The sequence below is a fragment of the Squalius cephalus genome (genome assembly GCF_949319135.1).
Source record: "Squalius cephalus genome assembly, chromosome: 15".
NCBI lineage: Eukaryota > Metazoa > Chordata > Actinopteri > Cypriniformes > Leuciscidae > Squalius > Squalius cephalus.
Genome location: NC_137136.1, coordinates 32797548 through 32816619, shown reverse-complemented (window position 1 = coordinate 32816619; position 19072 = coordinate 32797548). Strand labels below are relative to the sequence as shown.

Here is a 19072-nt window from a genome sequence, read left to right as displayed (position 1 = left end):
AAGATCAGGGGGTTAATAGAGTCTCTGACACTGTGCTTCTGGGCTGTTGTAAATAACGTTTCTTAAATGTTGATTGCCGAGCCATGGCTTCTTATAACACCATTTTGTTTTCCTCTCTGCTATGAAAAGGAAAATGGCAATGAAACTCACTTCCACAAATCAGTGTTTAACTTTTTACAGTTGATGGTTGAATTAAAGCCTGAGGAGTAACTTTGAAAATGGGGTAAAGCAGGAGAAAATAAAGAAGAAGTATCTATGTAGGCTATGTATGTATAAATAAATAAATAAATAAAAAGCATATGTCCACTGTAGTATCATCGGTTTTGAAAGTACTTCTGAATATATATAGCTATAATATATAGCCTATATATATATATATATATATATATATATATATATATATATATATATATATATATATATATATATATATATAGCTGAAATATTAGTGTTATCAAATTTATTAATCACATTGGACATAAATGTCTGTGTAAATACGATAAATGTGTGTGTGTGTGTGTGTGTGTGTGTGTGTGTGTGTGTGTGTGTGTGTGTGATAATAATACACACACATTTATCGTATTTACACAGACATTTATGTCCAATGTGATTAATAAATTTGATAACACACACACACACACACACACACACACAAATATATATATTAGGGCTGTCAAAAGATTAATCGCGATTAATCGCATCCAAAATAAAAGTTTGTTTTTAATAATATATGTGTGTGTACTGTGTATAATTAAATTTGTATATATAAATACACACACATGCATGTATATATTTAAGAAAAATGTGTTATTTATATATAAAAAAATATATTTATATATAATATAAACTATATAAATATATATACAGTATATGTATGCAAATATTTCTTAAATATATACATGCATGTGTGTGTATTTATATATACAAAATAATTATACACAGTACACACACATACATGTAAACACAAACTTTTATTTTGGATGCGATTAATCGCGATTAATCTTTTGACAGCCCTAATATATATATATAACCCAAATAATAAATAGAAATGAATAGCTTAGGTAAAAAAGTGTAACCATAGAAAACAATATTACCAAATATTACCAAATACTTGCTGATGAAGCGACCTTTCTTCAAAATGTATTTAAAAAATGTAATTCTTTAAGTTACCAAGGTAAATAAATGCTACAATTGCCAAAAGGCAACTAAAATAACATAGAATGTTTGGTACCTGGTTCATTGTTATGTTCCTTTCATTTGCATATAGGCTAACACCACTTTATGCTACAAACACATTCATTTTTTTTTTAAGTTGTTCTTTTTATTATTATTATTATTATATACGTTATATTCATTGTTTACTTAAGTAGCTATGTAATTGAATTAAAACAATGAATTAATTTAATTTTGTGTAATTGTTATAACACTCAGTTTCTGTATTCTGTGCAGGGCTGTTTAGCTTACATTCAACAACCTTGCAAAGCATTTCAAACGAGTTTCCTCCATTCTGACTTCCGGTTGCATTATTACTACATGTATTACGGTCGCGCGTGTGACATGACAGGATGTGACGCTGTGCTGACGTGTATCTAGGGAAACCGAGGAAGTAGATGGTGGTTCTTTGACAAATGTTGTGAGAGATCCAGTGGGAAAAGACAGTGGCATGTCCACTAAACACGGGAGTGACTGTAGTAAGAGACTGGAGTGCGTTGGCAGACTCAGGTGCGGTGACCTACACCAACACTGACAGCTTTAACTGACATCTGCGAGGCGGCTCGAGCCGAGAGAGAGAGAGAGCGAACAAAGACAACAAACACACAGACATAAATCAGAGATGAAGAGTTTAAAAGCTGAAACTGTCTCTCTAGTGTTGGTTCAAACCATAGACTGTAAAAATAAGCGTATAGGATCATGTAGCGTGTCTTGTTGACAGGAAATGCGACTGGCAAAATGAGAGAGATTAAGAGCAGATGAAGGTGCTGGAGTGAGTGAGTGAGTGAGTGAATGAAAACTCAGAGATTATACTGTTAAATAACAACATACAGTGATGAATGAACTCTAAGATATCTTCATAAGCCTCTGTGGTCTGGTTTATTACTTTAACTCTGTAAACTAATATAGGCTATCAAATATTTGTGTAAATATGTCTCTAAAATGATACACTATACATTCAGAAAAGGCTCTGATCAAGTTTAGAAATAAAATTGTATTATTTACACATGAGCAGAAACAATAACTGGATTCCTAGCAGGATGGACAGAGCTGAAGTAGGCCAAGAACAATCATCTTAGCTCATTAATATTAATGTTCTTAAATGTCTTTTGAAATTTGAGACTAATTTCTGAACTTTTATCAAACATAATGTAATATTTTTAGACTGAGACGTGCCATCTTATAACAAAACCTTACAAAATTCATTAAATCCATTGCTAATCTAATGATGTTCTGTTTTCCCACCTTCCTGGAATATCGTTTTATTGAACCGGCTTTAGTTTGTTGAAGGGATATTATACAGATTAAGGTTATGATCAGAATAGCGCACTTTGTATTTTCTGAAAACTGCTGCAGCTTATACTCTAAAATTGCTTACTATTCTTAGAAATGTACACAATTTTTTTCAAACATTAGTATCACGGTGACATTAATGTCACATTACAGTATGTAGCATGAGAGTGAAGTCCAGTTATCATCTCAGAAACAAATGCTTATACACACTCCTTTCAGAAAGAGTATGGACAGGGATATTGATGAATACTGATACCAGTTAAGACTGGAGATGCACCGATGTGTCGACCAATAAAAGCAAGTCTTTTTTATAAATAGCCGATGATCAGGGCCGATTGTATCCTGTCAATCAAAAGGGGGCGGAAAAATGTGTTAAGACTGTAACTCATGCTGTGTGTGAAGCAAATCTCTCTCGTGTTGAATTTAGGGCAAGCTAACGTGACAATAACACATTAACAGTAAAAATAGCTTCATAAAAGCAGGCTGTATTTGACCCTGGCCAGGTTCGCTGTGTTTCCCGACACCAAACATTATTTGTAGCACCTCTCATCTAGTAATCGCAAAGAGCTTTGTGCTCCATTACTTCTGATAAGAAACAGGTCTCAGCTTTCAAATTCTGTCTATTTTATCAAGAAAATCATACAATAAATTCTCTTACATAAATTTTGACGTGACAGATCGTTGTAGCACCTCAGTTCAAGTCTTTTCTTCCACTTTAAGACGAGTTATAGCATGAAAAAACATGCATGAAGATCAAAAAATGTTGAAAAATACGGTACAACTTACCGAAATGTATCATGTCTCGTAGTCCCTCAATCAGTGTTTCAACCGCGGAAAGACTTTAATATTTACTGTTAATTATATATGCATGTTAGAATTAATTTGCCATGAAGACAGGTGTTTATGATGCATACAAACATTTCAGTATTTAAGTATGATTATTACTAGGGGTGTAACAATATATTGTGTCACAATACACTCACCTAAAGGATTATTAGGAACACCATACTAATACTGTGTTTGACCCCCTTTCGCCTTCAGAACTGCCTTAATTCTACGTGGCATTGGTTCAACAAGGTGCTGAAAGCATTCTTTAGAAATGTTGGCCCATATTGATAGGATAGCATCTTGCAGTTGATGGAGATTTGTGGGATGCACATCCAGGGCACGAAGCTCCCGTTCCACCACATCCCAAAGATGCTCTATTGGGTTGAGATCTGGTGACTGTGGGGGCCATTTTAGTACAGTGAACTCATTGTCATGTTCAAGAAACCAATTTGAAATGATTCGAGCTTTGTGACATGGTGCATTATCCTGCTGGAAGTAGCCATCAGAGGATGGGTACATGGTGGTCATAAAGGGATGGACATGGTCAGAAACAATGCTCAGGTAGGCCGTGGCATTTAAACGATGCCCAATTGGCACTAAGGGGCCTAAAGTGTGTCAAGAAAACATCCCCCACACCATTACACCACCACCACCAGCCTGCACAGTGGTAACAAGGCATGATGGATCCATGTTCTCATTCTGTTTACGCCAAATTCTGACTCTACCATCTGAATGTCTCAACAGAAATCGAGACTCATCAGACCAGGCAACATTTTTCCAGTCTTCAACTGTCCAATTTTGGTGAGCTCGTGCAAATTGTAGCCTCTTTTTCCTATTTGTAGTGGAGATGAGTGGTACCCGGTGGGGTCTTCTGCTGTTGTAGCCCATCCGCATCAAGGTTGTGCGTGTTGTGGCTTCACAAATGCTTTGCTGCATACCTCGGTTGTAACGAGTGGTTATTTCAGTCAAAGTTGCTCTTCTATCAGCTTGAATCAGTCGGCCCATTCTCCTCTGACCTCTAGCATCAACAAGGCATTTTCGCCCACAGGACTGCCGCATACTGGATGTTTTTCCCTTTTCACACCATTCTTTGTAAACCCTAGAAATGGTTGTGCGTGAAAATCCCAGTAACTGAGCAGATTGTGAAATACTCAGACCGGCCCGTCTGGCACCAACAACCATGTCACGCTCAAAATTGCTTAAATCACCTTTCTTTCCCATTCTGACATTCAGTTTGGAGTTCAGGAGATTGTCTTGACCAGGACCACACCCCTAAATGCATTGAAGCAACTGCCATGTGATTGGTTGATTAGATAATTGCATTAATGAGAAATTGAACAAGTGTTCCTAATAATCCTTTAGGTGAGTGTATATGGCAATACAAAAATGCAACAATATGTATCGTGGATAGTGACAATATGTGTATAATTTACTCAAAACAAAACAAAAAAAAGTTTTCAGAGTTTTAATGTTGAATATAATGTGTAATAATGCAACGGGGGATATGTGTGGGTCCTTATAATGCCAAATGTATTATGGCCTATATTATTATAAATATATCTAGCATATTTGTCTAAAATAACTGTGTATTTTCAGCTTCAGAATCATGAATATTTTTATTCTGGTGTCTCTATTGTTCTGTTCATTGGGTTTCAACACCAAGTCCAAACAATGTAATGTCAAATTTATAATTGTAATCAACAGAAAAAAAATGTCAACCTTTTATCATGTCTTAGAGTATCGCAATAATATCATATTGTGAGTTCAGTTTCGTGATATGTATCGAATCGTGACATGAGGGAATCGTTACACCCCTAATTATTACATGTGAAAATAAATAGCAGTTTAATATAATAGTTTGAGCGCTGTTGTTAATTGTAAACTCTAATATTATAGTAATGTACCACACGAGAGGGTTCCTGTATAGTTTGCAACATTATTTGGGAACACAAGTATAAATCAAACTATCGGTATCAGCGGATATCTGAATAGTGGCGGAGATATTTAGTATCGGTGCGTGTCTAATTAAAACAATACCAATCAAAAAGTTTTGTTTGAAACATTTTGATTAGAGAAAAAAGAAGAAGTGGAAAATTCCCTGTTAAAATGCCAATAGCATTAACTCAAACCACACTTATGTTCACTTATTTTTGGCTGTGTGATTACTAGCCTAAAACTTACTAATATGATCATCTGTTGAAAATGTGTTTAATAGTTTACCGGTATATCAAGAGATGTATGATGAGGACATGACAGTAACACAACTCTATCACAGCAGCTCGATTTGCTTGTGTAACGATCAGTAATTTACTTTCAGACGAGAGTCCAGAGATCACAGAGCATCATGGGTAAACGCAGAGCTCCTGAGCTGTACAGAGCCCCCTTCCCTCTCTATACTGTTAACATCGACCCGAAGACGGGACTGATCATCACAGCTGGAGGAGGAGGCGCGTCCAAGACCGGGATCAAGAATGGAGTGGTACTGTCTTTAACAAACCATAAACATGATCATCAAACGTTCCTAAAAAACCTAAAGCATTCAATCGTCTGATTGATAGTTTATCCTTTTTTTTTTTTTTAACAAGTAAAAGGCTAATTAGAATTACGTAATTATATAATTATAAAAACATTCTGCCTGTGGTCGTGGACTAAAGCAACTTAGCTTTACTTGATTATCCTTACATCTTTTTCTTTTCTTTTTTTAAAATAAAAATCATGTTCAAATGTGAGTATCAAATATGATCATCAGGCTTTTGAGGAAGGTTTATTTGCTCATCTCTCAATCATCACTGTATTGCGTTGCATTATATATTTGAAACTACAGAGCTTTGATCATAAAGCGTTTAAATATCATATTACTAAGACATATTAGAGAGACAACTGATATTTATGTGCATTTTATGTAAGTATTCGCTGTATACTGTTATGAAGATCTCATTGCTTTACATTACAAGCATCAGAATTTCATCTTACTTTTTGGTTATATAAATATCAGCATCTGAAACAAATTACATATTTTTTGTATAGTTTCAGATGTGTTTTCCTTATTCTTTTACATTAAACTATATCAGCCATAAAAGCCAGGTATAATATCAAATATGATACCCAACAAAACACATGAAAACTTTATTTTATTTTATTTATTTTGTGTTAGGATATATAAGGTATTATTATAAGGGTGAAAAGTAGAATTAGGTTGTTTTATTGATTTCTTTTTAGGGAAAAAATGTTCTTGTTTTGGCTTCAAATATTCATAATGCTTATTTATTAAGAAGCTCCACTGTTTGGATTGTTGGTGTTTAATGTTGCCATTTCATTGCAGCACTTCCTGAGTCTGGAGCTGGTCGGTGGTGTGCACAGCGCCACCTTGCTGCACACTCACGAAACAGACACGCGAGCCACCATGAACATGTGTCTGGGTGGAGACGTGATCGCAGCGGGACAGGATGGCAGCTGTAGCCTGATGAAGTTCAGTCATCATCCGGCCAAACAGGCTCAGAAACCTGCAGCCAAAGATGGTCAGTAGAGGCCAGATCAAAACACTGATGAGTTAATGGACCCTTTTCACATTCAGGGATTCTCGGGAGTGTCATAGTCGAAACTACAACAAATATAATTGTTTCGTTTCCATTTGGCCCAATATCACAAGAAATCCACAGTATCATTTCTATGACTTTCTAAAAGAGGGAATAAATGATGTAGAGCTTGATTACGGTAGTCAGAAGAGAGAAAGAGCCAAATTTGCCGTCACTCCATCAAACACACACCGCAGCGTTAAGATGATCGAGTTTTCTTCCCTATTGTGGCGTGGATCCGAGTGAAACAGCTTCCGTAGTTTAATGTCAAGGCAATAAAACACAAAGTATATTGTTATTAATGTACTTTTTTTTTAATGAACATATACAGTACCTGTCAAAAGTTTGGAAACATTCGTTTTTAAAAGTCTCTTCTGCTCACCACGGATGTAATTGTGCAATTTAATTAAAACACAGGAAACCATAATATTGTGAAATAGTATTACAATTTAAAAAAAAATCTAAAATGTTTTCTTTTATTACATTTTTTTAATCAATTTTATACATTCAAAATGTAATTTATTCCACTAATCCAGTCTTCAGTGTCACATGATCCTTCAGAAATCATTCTAATATGAAGATTTGCTGCTCAACAAACATATTATCATTATCAATGTTGAAAACAGTTGTGCTGCACATTAAAAACTGTGGAAATGGTGATTTTTTTTTTCAGGATTTTTTGATGAATAGAAAGTTCAATGAACAGCATTTATTAAATGTATTAAAGTATTTATTAAATATAAATCTTTTGTAAAATTATAAATGTCTTCTCTGTCACTTTTTATTTACCTATTTAATGCATACTTGATGAATAAAAGTATTAATTTCTCTCTTTTATAGTATAGTAATAGTAGCATTGTTTCCACAAAAAATATGAAGCAGCACAATTGTTTTCAACATTGATAATAATCAGAAATGTTTCTTGAGCATCAAATCATCATATTAGAGTGATTTCTGAAGGATCATGTGACACTGAAGACTGGAGTAATGATGCTGGAAACTCAGCTTTGATCACAGGAATTTAAAATTGTAATAATATTTCACAATATTACAGTTTTTACAGTATTTTGATTAAATAAATGCAGCCTTGGTGAGCAGAAGAGACTTCTTTCAAAAACATAATGAAAACTTTTGCCAGGTACTGTAAAAAAAAAAAAAAAAAAAGCAAAAAGCTTTACAATGTTAATAACAGTGGAAACACATCATCACAGTCTGTGAAAATGGTTCATAGTCATGTATACCCATTTTCATGTATCTAATATATATATATATATAAAAAACCTTTCCCATTGCACTTGTTAACAGGGGCGGGAGATAAAGGTGCAGCGAGGAAGAGAGGCGGGAAAGGCCAGAACGCAGATGGAGGAGGAGGAGGAGACGCGCCCCAGATGAAGCAGGACTCTCCTCAGGTCTCAGTGGAGGATGTTGCTGTGGTTCAGGGAGACCTCAGCCCACAGGACCCCTGCGTGAAGTGTGTGCGCTTCAGTGCTGACCTCACGCTTCTGCTGAGCGGAGGGGCCGACGGCTACGTCAGGGTGTGGGAGGTGAGCTTTCCCATCAGTCTGAACACGTTCTTCCCAAGCACTGTCCTTGTCTCAACACGTTTCTCTCTTTGCAGTTCCCCTCTTTGAAAGAGAAGTTTAACTTCAAAGCTCACAATGATGAACTGGAGGATATAGACATCAGTCATGATAAAAAGGTAGCTTGTGTGTTGTTCAGTGAAGATTTTTATTAAAGCAACTAAGAACTGCTTCTCTATTGTGAATAGTATGCTGATGTTGGCTGCTTCACGTGGTTTGTCCACTATTATGTTCTCTTTCTTAATGTAGCACATTGTAACGGTTGGCCGTGATTTCGCGTGCAGCGTGTGGAGCGGCGATCAGCTGGCCGTGGGTTTGTGTTGGCATGAAAGCATGCCTCAGATCACAGAGAAGACGTACCGCTACAAGGCATGCAGGCGAGTTGTGCACACTTCCTGACAGATGCCACTTTACATGAATAGGGTAAAAAATAGGGCTTGAGTCATTTTGGACTAACTGGAGTGCTGAATGACTTGGCAAAAACCGGCATCATATGATCTAGGGCTGTCACGATTCCTCGATTCAATCTGAGTAATCTATTTTTAAAAAATCCTTGATCCTTGCAATTTCACCGTGTCGAGTAAGCGGAAAACTATAGCATACTGCTATTATTAATTCAGACAATTTAATTTATATATATATGTATATGTATATGTGTGTGTGTGTGTGTGTATATATGTATATTATATCTGTATATAGCTTATAGTGTTCATCTGGGAACGCAGTGTGCGCCATTTCACCTACACCAATATGTTTCGAAACATGCAAACTATTCTTCATTGCGATTGAAAAAACAAAAAAAGTAAACCCTCACTGTGTTTGCATGCACACATATTCCTGTTCAAAAAATGACAGTGGCTGAAGCATTTCTATCATAAAGAAGTGGCCAAATATTAAACATTTGAATTAAATGTCATCTACCCAATATTAAACAAGGATTTGATCTTGTATGTGTAACAACAACGATCACCAGCCATTGTGCCCTCTGCAGGCAATTATTATAATACATAATGTACATAAGATTGTGTATATTATGAATTTTAAGTGTTGATCTATAAAACCATATGATTACTTGCTTTTGATACTTTATTTGAATAAAATACTATTGCCTCATTGTTATTATAAATGTATTTTAAGTCATTTTAAAGGCTTAGGTCTATTTTCATTACCCCCCCTCCCCCCCAAAAAAAGTCAGATTACTCGATTAAACGTCAAAATAATATACCGATTACTCAATTACAAAAATATTCATTAGTGGCAGCCCTAGATCACATATACTCCTGGATAGTGGCTCGTTTCGAGTCAGAGTGACCGTCTGGCACGTCTGAAAGTGAGTTTTGATTGAGTAACTTGTAGATCTGTGCTGACTCGGGCCACGGACTGTTTCAGGCGCTTCGGTTCGAGCTGGTGAACTGGTTCAACCAGTTCAGTTTAAAAGAACGATTTGTTCGTAAACTGGACATCACAAGTCACTAGTGCTGTTGAAAAAAGTAATTGGACATCATCAAAGTGTGTACCCTACTCGTGGAAAGGGCCGGCTAGTAACAAACAAGAAGCTGTCAGATGAACTGATGTTTTGTCATTGTGTTTTTGCTCACTTGCTTAAAAACAGGTTTGCAAAAGTAGAGGACCAGAAAGATGCTTTAAGACTCTATACGATCCAAATCCCTCACAAACGGGAGCGCAAACCCCCACAGTGCTACATCACCAAATGGGACGGTCGCGCTTTCCTGCCGCTGCTCACGAAGCCTTGTGGAAATGAAGTTATATCTTGTCTTGCAGTGAGGTAGAGGGTATATTTCTGTGTCTCTCATGCAGTAATCAGGGTTATGGTGAATTGTCATGTATTTCATGGTTGTGTCGTGTGTTATTCCTCCTCAGTGACTCGGGAACATTTCTTGGTCTTGGGACTGTGACGGGTTCTGTGGGCATCTATATAGCGTTTTCCCTGCAGGTACAAACAGCAGAATCATGTGGTGTTTCACCAATCACTTACAGACATTCACTGTGTTCCTGAACCTGTTCAGCTGCTTTCATAGGCAGCATTTTAAGACAAAATAGGCAAAAAATTATGGCAACTTTAAATACAGTAAAAACTGTTAATATTCTTGAGGATTATTAAAACTTGATAGCTGTAAATGTAATTTATTCCTGTGATCAAAGCTGAATTTTCAGCATCATTGTCCAGTCTTCAGTATCACATGATCCTTCAGAAATCACTCTAATATGATGATTTGATGCTCAAGAAACATTCTGATTATTATCAATGTTGAAAATAGTTGTGCTGCTTCATATTTTTTGTGGAAACAATGATACTATTCAAACATCTGCGGTAAGATTTTAAAAAAGAGAGAAATTAATACTTTTATTCATCAAGTATGCATTAAATATGTAAAAAGTGACAGAAGACATTTATAATGTTACAAAAGATTTATATTTAATAAATATTTTAATACATTTAATAAACGCAAATAAATGCTGTTCATTGAACTTTCTATTCATCTAAAATCCTGAAAAAAAGGATCACCATTTCCAAAAAAATTGTTAACTATTTTCAACATTGATAATAATAATATGTTTGTTGAGCAGCAAATCTTCATATTAGAATGATTTCTGAAGAATCATGTGACACTGAAGACTTATTATCAATGTTGGAACCAGTTGTGCTGCTTCACATATTTGTGTAAACTGTGACGCATATTTATCAGGATCAGGGTTATTGTAGTTATCTGAAACGGAGACTAAAACCTTAAAAAACCTTGTTTTTGCTTTATAAAAAAATAAAGATTTAAAATATATATTTCAGCTAGTTGCCAAGGCAACATTTCTCGTTTTTAACTTGATGTATTGAAAACTAAAACTGAAAATGAAAGTAATAAAAACTATACAGACATATTTAACAAAAACACATAAAAATGACTTTAACAAACTAAAATTAAAATTAAAACAGAAAATATAAAAATAAAAACTAAGTCAACATATTAATAAACTATAATAGTATCTGAATGATACTAAAATAACTGATCAGGATTCAATGATGATTATAAATGTCAGAAGAACTGCATTTATTTATTTGAAATAAAAATACTTTACAACATTATAAAAGTCATTTTTGGTCAATCAAATGTCTCCTTTACTGAATAAAAGTATAATGTTTCTTTTAAAAAAATCTTACTGAACTCAAACATTTAAACAGTAGTGTAGATAAACAATCTATTTCTTAATCTAATAATAAATGGACTGTTTTACTCAATATTTGTGTATAATTATAACCCGAGTATCTTAGCACTTTTAGTATGATGCACAAAGCTGTTGCCTATTTCAATAATTTCAGCTCATATGAGATTACCCCTCTGTTAGGATGCTGACATAGTAGTTCGCTGCCTATTTACACAGTAGACAGCAAGGCAGCTCACTGGGTCTTGAAGCAGAGCCCGTATATTAGTGCTGACCTTCTCTTCTGATTCACTCTCCAGAAATTGTACTACATCCAGGAATCTCATGGCATCGTTGTCACAGACCTGACGTTCTTACCTGACGCTCCTAAAAGTAAAGCCATAAAGGGCGATAATGAAGTGGTCATGTTGAGCGTAGCTGTCGACAGCCGCTGTCAGATGCATGCGCTGTCCAACCGGAGTAAGTATGGCATGATTGGACTTTGGTCTGGAGGAATGTTTCCTGCAGTTCCTGAATCTACTCCATGAAGAATTAAGGCCGTTTTGATGGCAGAAATGGGTCTAACCCAATATGAGCAAGTTGTACCTAATCAAGGTGTACCTAATAAAGTGGCCAGTGAGTGTATGTGTGTAAAGCACTATACAATCTAACTTGACTTGACCATTATATTCGTAATATTTACACCGCTCTCAGCAATACTCAATTTTAATTGGTCAATCGAGCCATTGGTAATTTTGTATGACATTTAATTGTTTTTAATATAATCATTTTGCATTCTTTTTTTCCTCATCAACATAAGTTAGAAGAACGTATTGTTTTTGTACACTGTTAAATCAGGCCGTGTTGATGTGTAAATAACGCGGTTATATTCTTCAGGATCGTTCCCGCTGTGGCTGGTGCTGTTCTTCTGTGGTGTGATGGTGGTCGGAGTCATTCTGCTCCTGCAGGCTCTCTTCCCGGGATTCATTTAGTGTTGCCTAGGAACATTTCACATGCTAAAATGACTCTCAAACAAAGCTGGATCAATGAAATTGTTCTAATTAATTGGAAATAATAATGGAAATGGGAATGACCGTGTTTAGCATCATGTTTTAACTGAAGTATCATCTCTGGAGTGTGAATTTGACCTCTGAATTCTTATGAATCAGACTTGATGAAGAATCTGGGCATTACCTGAAGATTGAGAGAAATCATTGAGATTGATCATTCAGGATAATTGAAAAACTGGTTGGAAACAGGACTGGATTTCCTCATAAGGACGTCTCCTGCTCCACCACCATGCGTCAAGAATGCCTTTTAATGTAATGGAGGGGAAAAAAAGATATATGTATGCAGGGAAATTCAATAGTGAATTTTTTTAAATATTTAAAACCATGTAAAAATATAAATATACATCTGAAAACATATGCTGTTGCCAGCTCTGTCCAGTTATTTGTTTTAATGACCCTACAATTTCCATTAAACCATCAAAATATGAGGAAAATATTATATATTTTTTAAAATATTTTAAATATGAGGGAAGAACAAAGCACTAAACCTGGTTAATGTATTTATCTGACTAAACTATTTTGCATAGAAACACAAAAAGCTCACAGGAAAAAGCATACATTGACCACCACATCATAATCCGTTATTAATATTTTGTTGGTTCTCTCTTATTTTGCACTTGTTCATAATTTCTTGGTATGACAACCTGGCCAAAAATGATGTCAGCAGAATTTAAAGGGATAGTTCACCAAAAAATGAAAATTCTGTCAGTAATTCCTCTCCCTCATGTTGTTCAACCCCGTTAGACTTTCATTCATCTTCAGAACACATATTAAGATATTTGTGATTAAATCTGAGAGCTGTCTCACTCCTCCATAGGCTTCTCTGTTATTGAAACTTGCCGGCCCAGAAAAGTTAGTAAAGACAATTAAAATAGTCCAAGTGACTACAGTGGCTCAACCTTAAGTATATCAAGCGACGAGAATACTTTTTGTGCGCAAAAACAAACAAAAATAACGACTTTATTCCACGATTCATGTTCTCCTGTGTTCCTCTGAGTGAGTTCACGTAGTGTAACAGCACAGCGCTTCTGGGTTGTACGTCAGAACGTAGGCTCACTATTGGCCAGCATCACACACATCACACACATGACCAGCGTCGGCCAATAGTGAGCCTCCGTTCTGACGGAGTTGGACACAACTGACACAATTTTCATTTTTGGGTGAACTAACCCTTTAATTGCTTTATTACAAATAAAACAATGGACTCCAAGCACATAATGAAATGCTTATAAAACACATTTGTAATAATACTTGAATAAGAGGTGAAGATTTTCCAAGGCCAGATATCAATGTTGTCCTCTACTGTGAGAGGTGATTTAGATTTGAAGTGACTGGTGTTTTCATTCACTCCACTAGGGGACGCCATGGCATTTTATTTAGAGCAGTTCTCCAATGGTTTTGCTTCAGGACTCAGTGAGCCTACAACATAACTGAATATTGGACTAAAATAAACAAAGTGTCCCTAAAATCAAACATTGACATGTAATTAATACAGTAAAATGCTGTCGTTTGATTGGACACACAGCCTTGATAGTCAACAACAAAATATTTTGGAAGTCGATAAGCTTATTTGTTTATTTATGCACAATTATGTAGTGAGTTGCAGTGTATTATTTGTATTTAAGGATTGTTTTTTCCCTGTTGTCTGCAGTGCCGTCGGTGTTTAGTAAGTTTGACCCTTGTGAAACAGAAGTGTGCTCAATTGTATTGAATGTGCACTTGTATGTACACATTTTAAAAGTATATTTTTTTACCAAACTGAACTTGCAGATAATATAGTATTAATGAAATACATCATTACTGTGTTCTCAGGTCTTTCTCATAGTGATGGATGACTATAGGAATCTGGCCTGTGTGTCACTGCTTATTTAGAGCCCAGTGAAACAGGAAGTCACGGCTTGTCACTTGACTGGGGAAATTAAGTATATGAATGGGAATATATTTCAGTTTTTTAAGTTAGTAGTTTTGTAGAAACACATGGACAGTTTGCTTTGCATGACAGGGAACATTTGGACCTGAAACAAAAAGAAAAGAAAAACTACTCAACAAATGAAGGTTAAAGAGACAAAGCACAACAAAACAAGGGACAAATTGATTGCAATCACAAGAACCGAGTCAGCGTGCATAAACATTTCAGTGACGGACAGGGAGTAAACGGATGCGTCTTTAATTGAGTTTTAAACTTGGGAAGAGATGGGATTTCACAGAGATGTTGGGAGAGGGAATTCCAGCCTCTAAAGGTCGTAGCCCTGCTGAACGCACCACCCAAGAGGAACTTGGCAAACACTAGAATGCAGCGAAGGACTAAAGATGAGGCACATCAGAGAAACTTTGCGGCATTACACCATAAAGGGCTCGAATTTTGTTTGTGCGATAATCAACCTGGTGCCAGTTTGAGTATGGGATTGATATGTTTATGTTGTGTGCGTTACAGTTGAACATGAGCGAAATCTTTTTCTCCCTCACGTGAAACTCCTGAACATATGGAAGCAGATTTCTTCCACATTAGAAAACAAAAACTCACAATTATGAGATAAGTTGAAATGATGACATACAAAGTTATATTTATGAGATGAAAAGTCGAAATTATAACATACTAAGACAAATACTAGATGAAAAATTGAAATTGACAAAATCTAAATTATGACATTAAGTCACCATTTTTAAAAATGTGGAAACTATGACATACTAAGTCTTAATTATGACATGAAAAGTCATTGAAAAAAGTTGAAATTATGACTTGCTGATTCATATTTATGAGATGAAGTTGAAATTATAGCATAAAGAGTCAATTAGATGAAAAGTTGTAATTGTGACAAAGAGTTGAAATTATGACATACTAAATCATACATTTATTAATTTATTATGAAAAAAGTTGAAATTATGACATACTAAGTAGAAATGTTGGTTACACTTTATTTTGATGGTCCACTTTAGACATTCTACTAACTATAAGTAACTTTGCAACTAAATGTCAACTAACTCTCATTAGAGTATTAGTAGACTGTAGAAGACTGTCAATAGACTGTTAGATGAATAAGCTCAAATAAGTTGACATGTACTTGCCAAGTTAATTATAGTTAGTAGAATGTCTGTTGGGGGACTAGCAAAATAAAGTGTTACCGAAATGTTGACAAGTCATAATTATGACATGAAAATTGACAAAAAGTTGAAATTATGGCTTACTAATTTAGATTTTTATGACAAAAAGTTCAAATTATGAGATAATGTTGAAATTTTGACAGTCATAATTATGACTTTTTTGTCATCATTTTGACTTTTCATATTGTGTGTAATAATTTATACTTTTTATCTCATATTTATGATTTACCAAAGCATGTTTTTTTTTTTCCTCTAATGTGGCGTAAATGGACTTTCATACGAACGCATGGATTCCTATTGAAATGACTGATTTGCCTGTGAGGTTTCACCCAGCAAAGGTAAATGTGAGTGTACCTTTACGATCCAGGAAGCAGTTAGTTCTGGTCCTATTGTAGCTTTTCTTGTAAACTTTTAATACTAAAGATCTAAACAAACCCATCACCCTAATATGAGCAATAAAAACAGTGATGCTTTCATCCAGTTACTCCTCTGTTCAAGTAATAAATCCCACTATTTCTCGCTCATCATTGTGGATTGCAGACCATTTTAAATGTTTAGTCCGGGTCGTTTAAAGAGTCATTTTGCTGTGGGAACAGACACTTGATAACTGTTAGTGTTTGTCACTCTCAGTCCTTTAGACATTTGTAAAGATTCCAACAGTTGTCCACATTCCCTGTTTAGTGCCAACATGGGAAGAAAGAGAAAAGGAAATTTCAATAGCCAGTTTATTAGCGGCCTTATAAAGAAAGGTGGATATGGAGCGGAAATAATACAGAATCCTTTCCCAGCTGAATACGCCACCATTTAAACTAGGACAGCATGAGATTGAAAGCCTCAAACCCTTTGGACGCTGTTTATATGTTTTACAGCAGAGCCTTAAATATCTCAAGGTAAATAAGTCCTCTTATTGCCATCCAATTAAGCACTTTGTCTAAGTTTATATTTGCTGCTTAATGGCCTTTAAGTGAACGACTTACATTTGTGTTTGCTTTTTTTCCTGTCACATAAAACTTGACTGTGGTCCATATGAGCTGATTCACAGCAGTGTTTCTCATTTTGATACACTGGCCTGGTTTCAAAACCTATATGTCAATATTTTTTTTCAATAACTTTTAAGTAAGCCTAAATGTTTTATTTTGATCGTTTTTTTATTTATTATTTAAATATTGTAATTTTTCATTTTTATATTTCCATTAATGATAGCAATTTTTAATAGTTAACAATAACAACAATGCTTGGGTCTATACCTTATTTTGCAATGTGGAAGAAAGCTATTTCCTGTGAATGTGCCAGACTTCTGATTCATGAGATGCTATAGGGAAATAACTAGAAGAATAACAAACTGCAGTAACTGTTTGCGGTACAAAGCACTGTGTTTATGATTGTGATAATAAATTAAAATAATATGACAACAAATACCAGTTTGCAATATCAACCAGCATAAAGAACCTGATCTCACGGGAAAATGGGAAATGAAAACGTACAAATGAGATCGTATGAATTCATACGAATTAGCCACCAATTCACCAAAACATAAAATAGTTATGAATTGCCATGAGATTGTGTTAGTATAACAGAGCATGACATCAGAAATGCTGACACATTTAAAGTTCCCCTGTAGTCAATAATTGTACTCCTTAAAACTCTGATCACCAAAATTACATATTTAAATGTTTTTTTCCATAAAACATAATCTTCATTCCTTAAAATATCTTGAATGTAACTCTACACCCTTGGTTCATTTAGCATTCGCGGTTCTATGAATATGCAAATGAGCCCCGCCTCCACTCACTCACTCAGCTCAGAGATCCACTGGTTGACGATCACACGTTGATCTGATTGGTTACAAGGTAGTTTGTGACGTCAGAAACACCAGCGATTTCAAACCGTGTTTTTGAGACTGTCTTTGGTTCACTGCAGTTTTAAGGAGAAAATACTCAGCAATGCTGTCGACTTATGAATTTACACATGGATTGTAAAGCACATTAAAAACACCATATAGACATATAAACAACATTAAAAGCTTGATTTTCACCACAGGGGAACTTTAAGTTACAAATGTCTGCGCCGCTCTTACGTTAAAATAATGTGGATAGAGCAGAAGTGAGATTTCTTCAGATCCGTACAGACAGATGGCGCTGTTTATAGTTCACACCATTATAATATGAGAACTGAACTGAGCTGGACGATGACATCACGGTTTTCTCCAGAGCGGCTGTATACATATAAATGAACTAAATTAATAACTTTTTTACAACAAAAATGAAACATCACTGAATTTACTTAAGTGCTATTTTCTTCTAGAAACAAACTTTGTTGCATATTTTCCTGTTATGGAAAGCTGCTTTGAAACACTCTGTATTGTAAAAAGTGCTAAATAAATAAAGGTGACTTGACTTGATCCTGTGAGCTCCAGCTGTGCTGTTGATCTAACCTACACTTCCCAAGCGAGGCACAATTCCCACACACACACGCGGCCTCAGAGTACACATCTCCGGACGCGCAGTGGCGTCTGCAGTCACCTCAGTGATGTCGACTCTCTTTGTGAAGTGACCGCACTGTTGTCCGATCCCGGGGAAAACCCCTGTCTAGCGCACGAGAAACAGTGAAACCAGAAGCCAGTGTGTGCAAAAGCGCTGAGGCATCGGTCAAAAGGACAGAATGATGTCGTAAAAGATTGGCGACTCATGTTTGCATAGGCCTTTGGAAATGTCATCCTTCAGGCCACATTCAGGGATTCAGACGCTCTCTAAACACACTCCACCCGACTCCAGCACGCAAACACACACCTCACACCTACACTGGAGCCTAGAAGGAAATGAACACCCCAGACAAACCAGTGTCTCGCTGAGGAACAAACACAATCCCTTTTCCTCTCCCTCAGCCTTTCTCATACAATAAAGGCCAATTCAGCCTGTTTGAGGAGTCTTCGTTTATTTAAAACATCAGTGTTAGCACGGCATGAGATCCCATAGATTTGTGTCTGGAGGGAGTGACTAATTCATTGACTATTTTTATCTCTTTGCATATTGTCAGTTTACGCCACGAGATTAACAGCTCTAGTTTCTGTTCAACCCTGTTGCTATGTGACATTCCCTCTTGAAACGAATGCCTTGATCTTTCTAACATATTGGAGGGATTGACATCATTATAGTCCACATGGTTCAAATAGAAATTTGGTCCACTTACATCCGTTATCAGCATTTCAGAGCTTATGCTGCTGTTATCAAGCTCTATGTTTCAGATCTGTTATGAA

General features: G+C 35.7%; 1 protein-coding gene across 1 annotated transcript; it reads left to right on the top strand.

The window, feature by feature from the left end:
* The first annotated feature begins 1535 nt into the window (after window positions 1–1535).
* Window positions 1536–12900, top strand: preb (prolactin regulatory element binding). The gene is made up of 10 exons (XM_079894237.1): window positions 1536–1722; window positions 5651–5812; window positions 6656–6851; window positions 8214–8452; window positions 8527–8607; window positions 8738–8865; window positions 10101–10274; window positions 10370–10442; window positions 11965–12124; window positions 12542–12900. The coding sequence occupies exons 2-10, from the start codon at window positions 5678–5680 to the stop codon at window positions 12634–12636; spliced, it is 1281 nt and encodes a 426-aa protein (XP_079750363.1). The 5' UTR covers window positions 1536–1722; window positions 5651–5677; the 3' UTR covers window positions 12637–12900.
* The last annotated feature ends 6172 nt before the right edge of the window (window positions 12901–19072 follow it).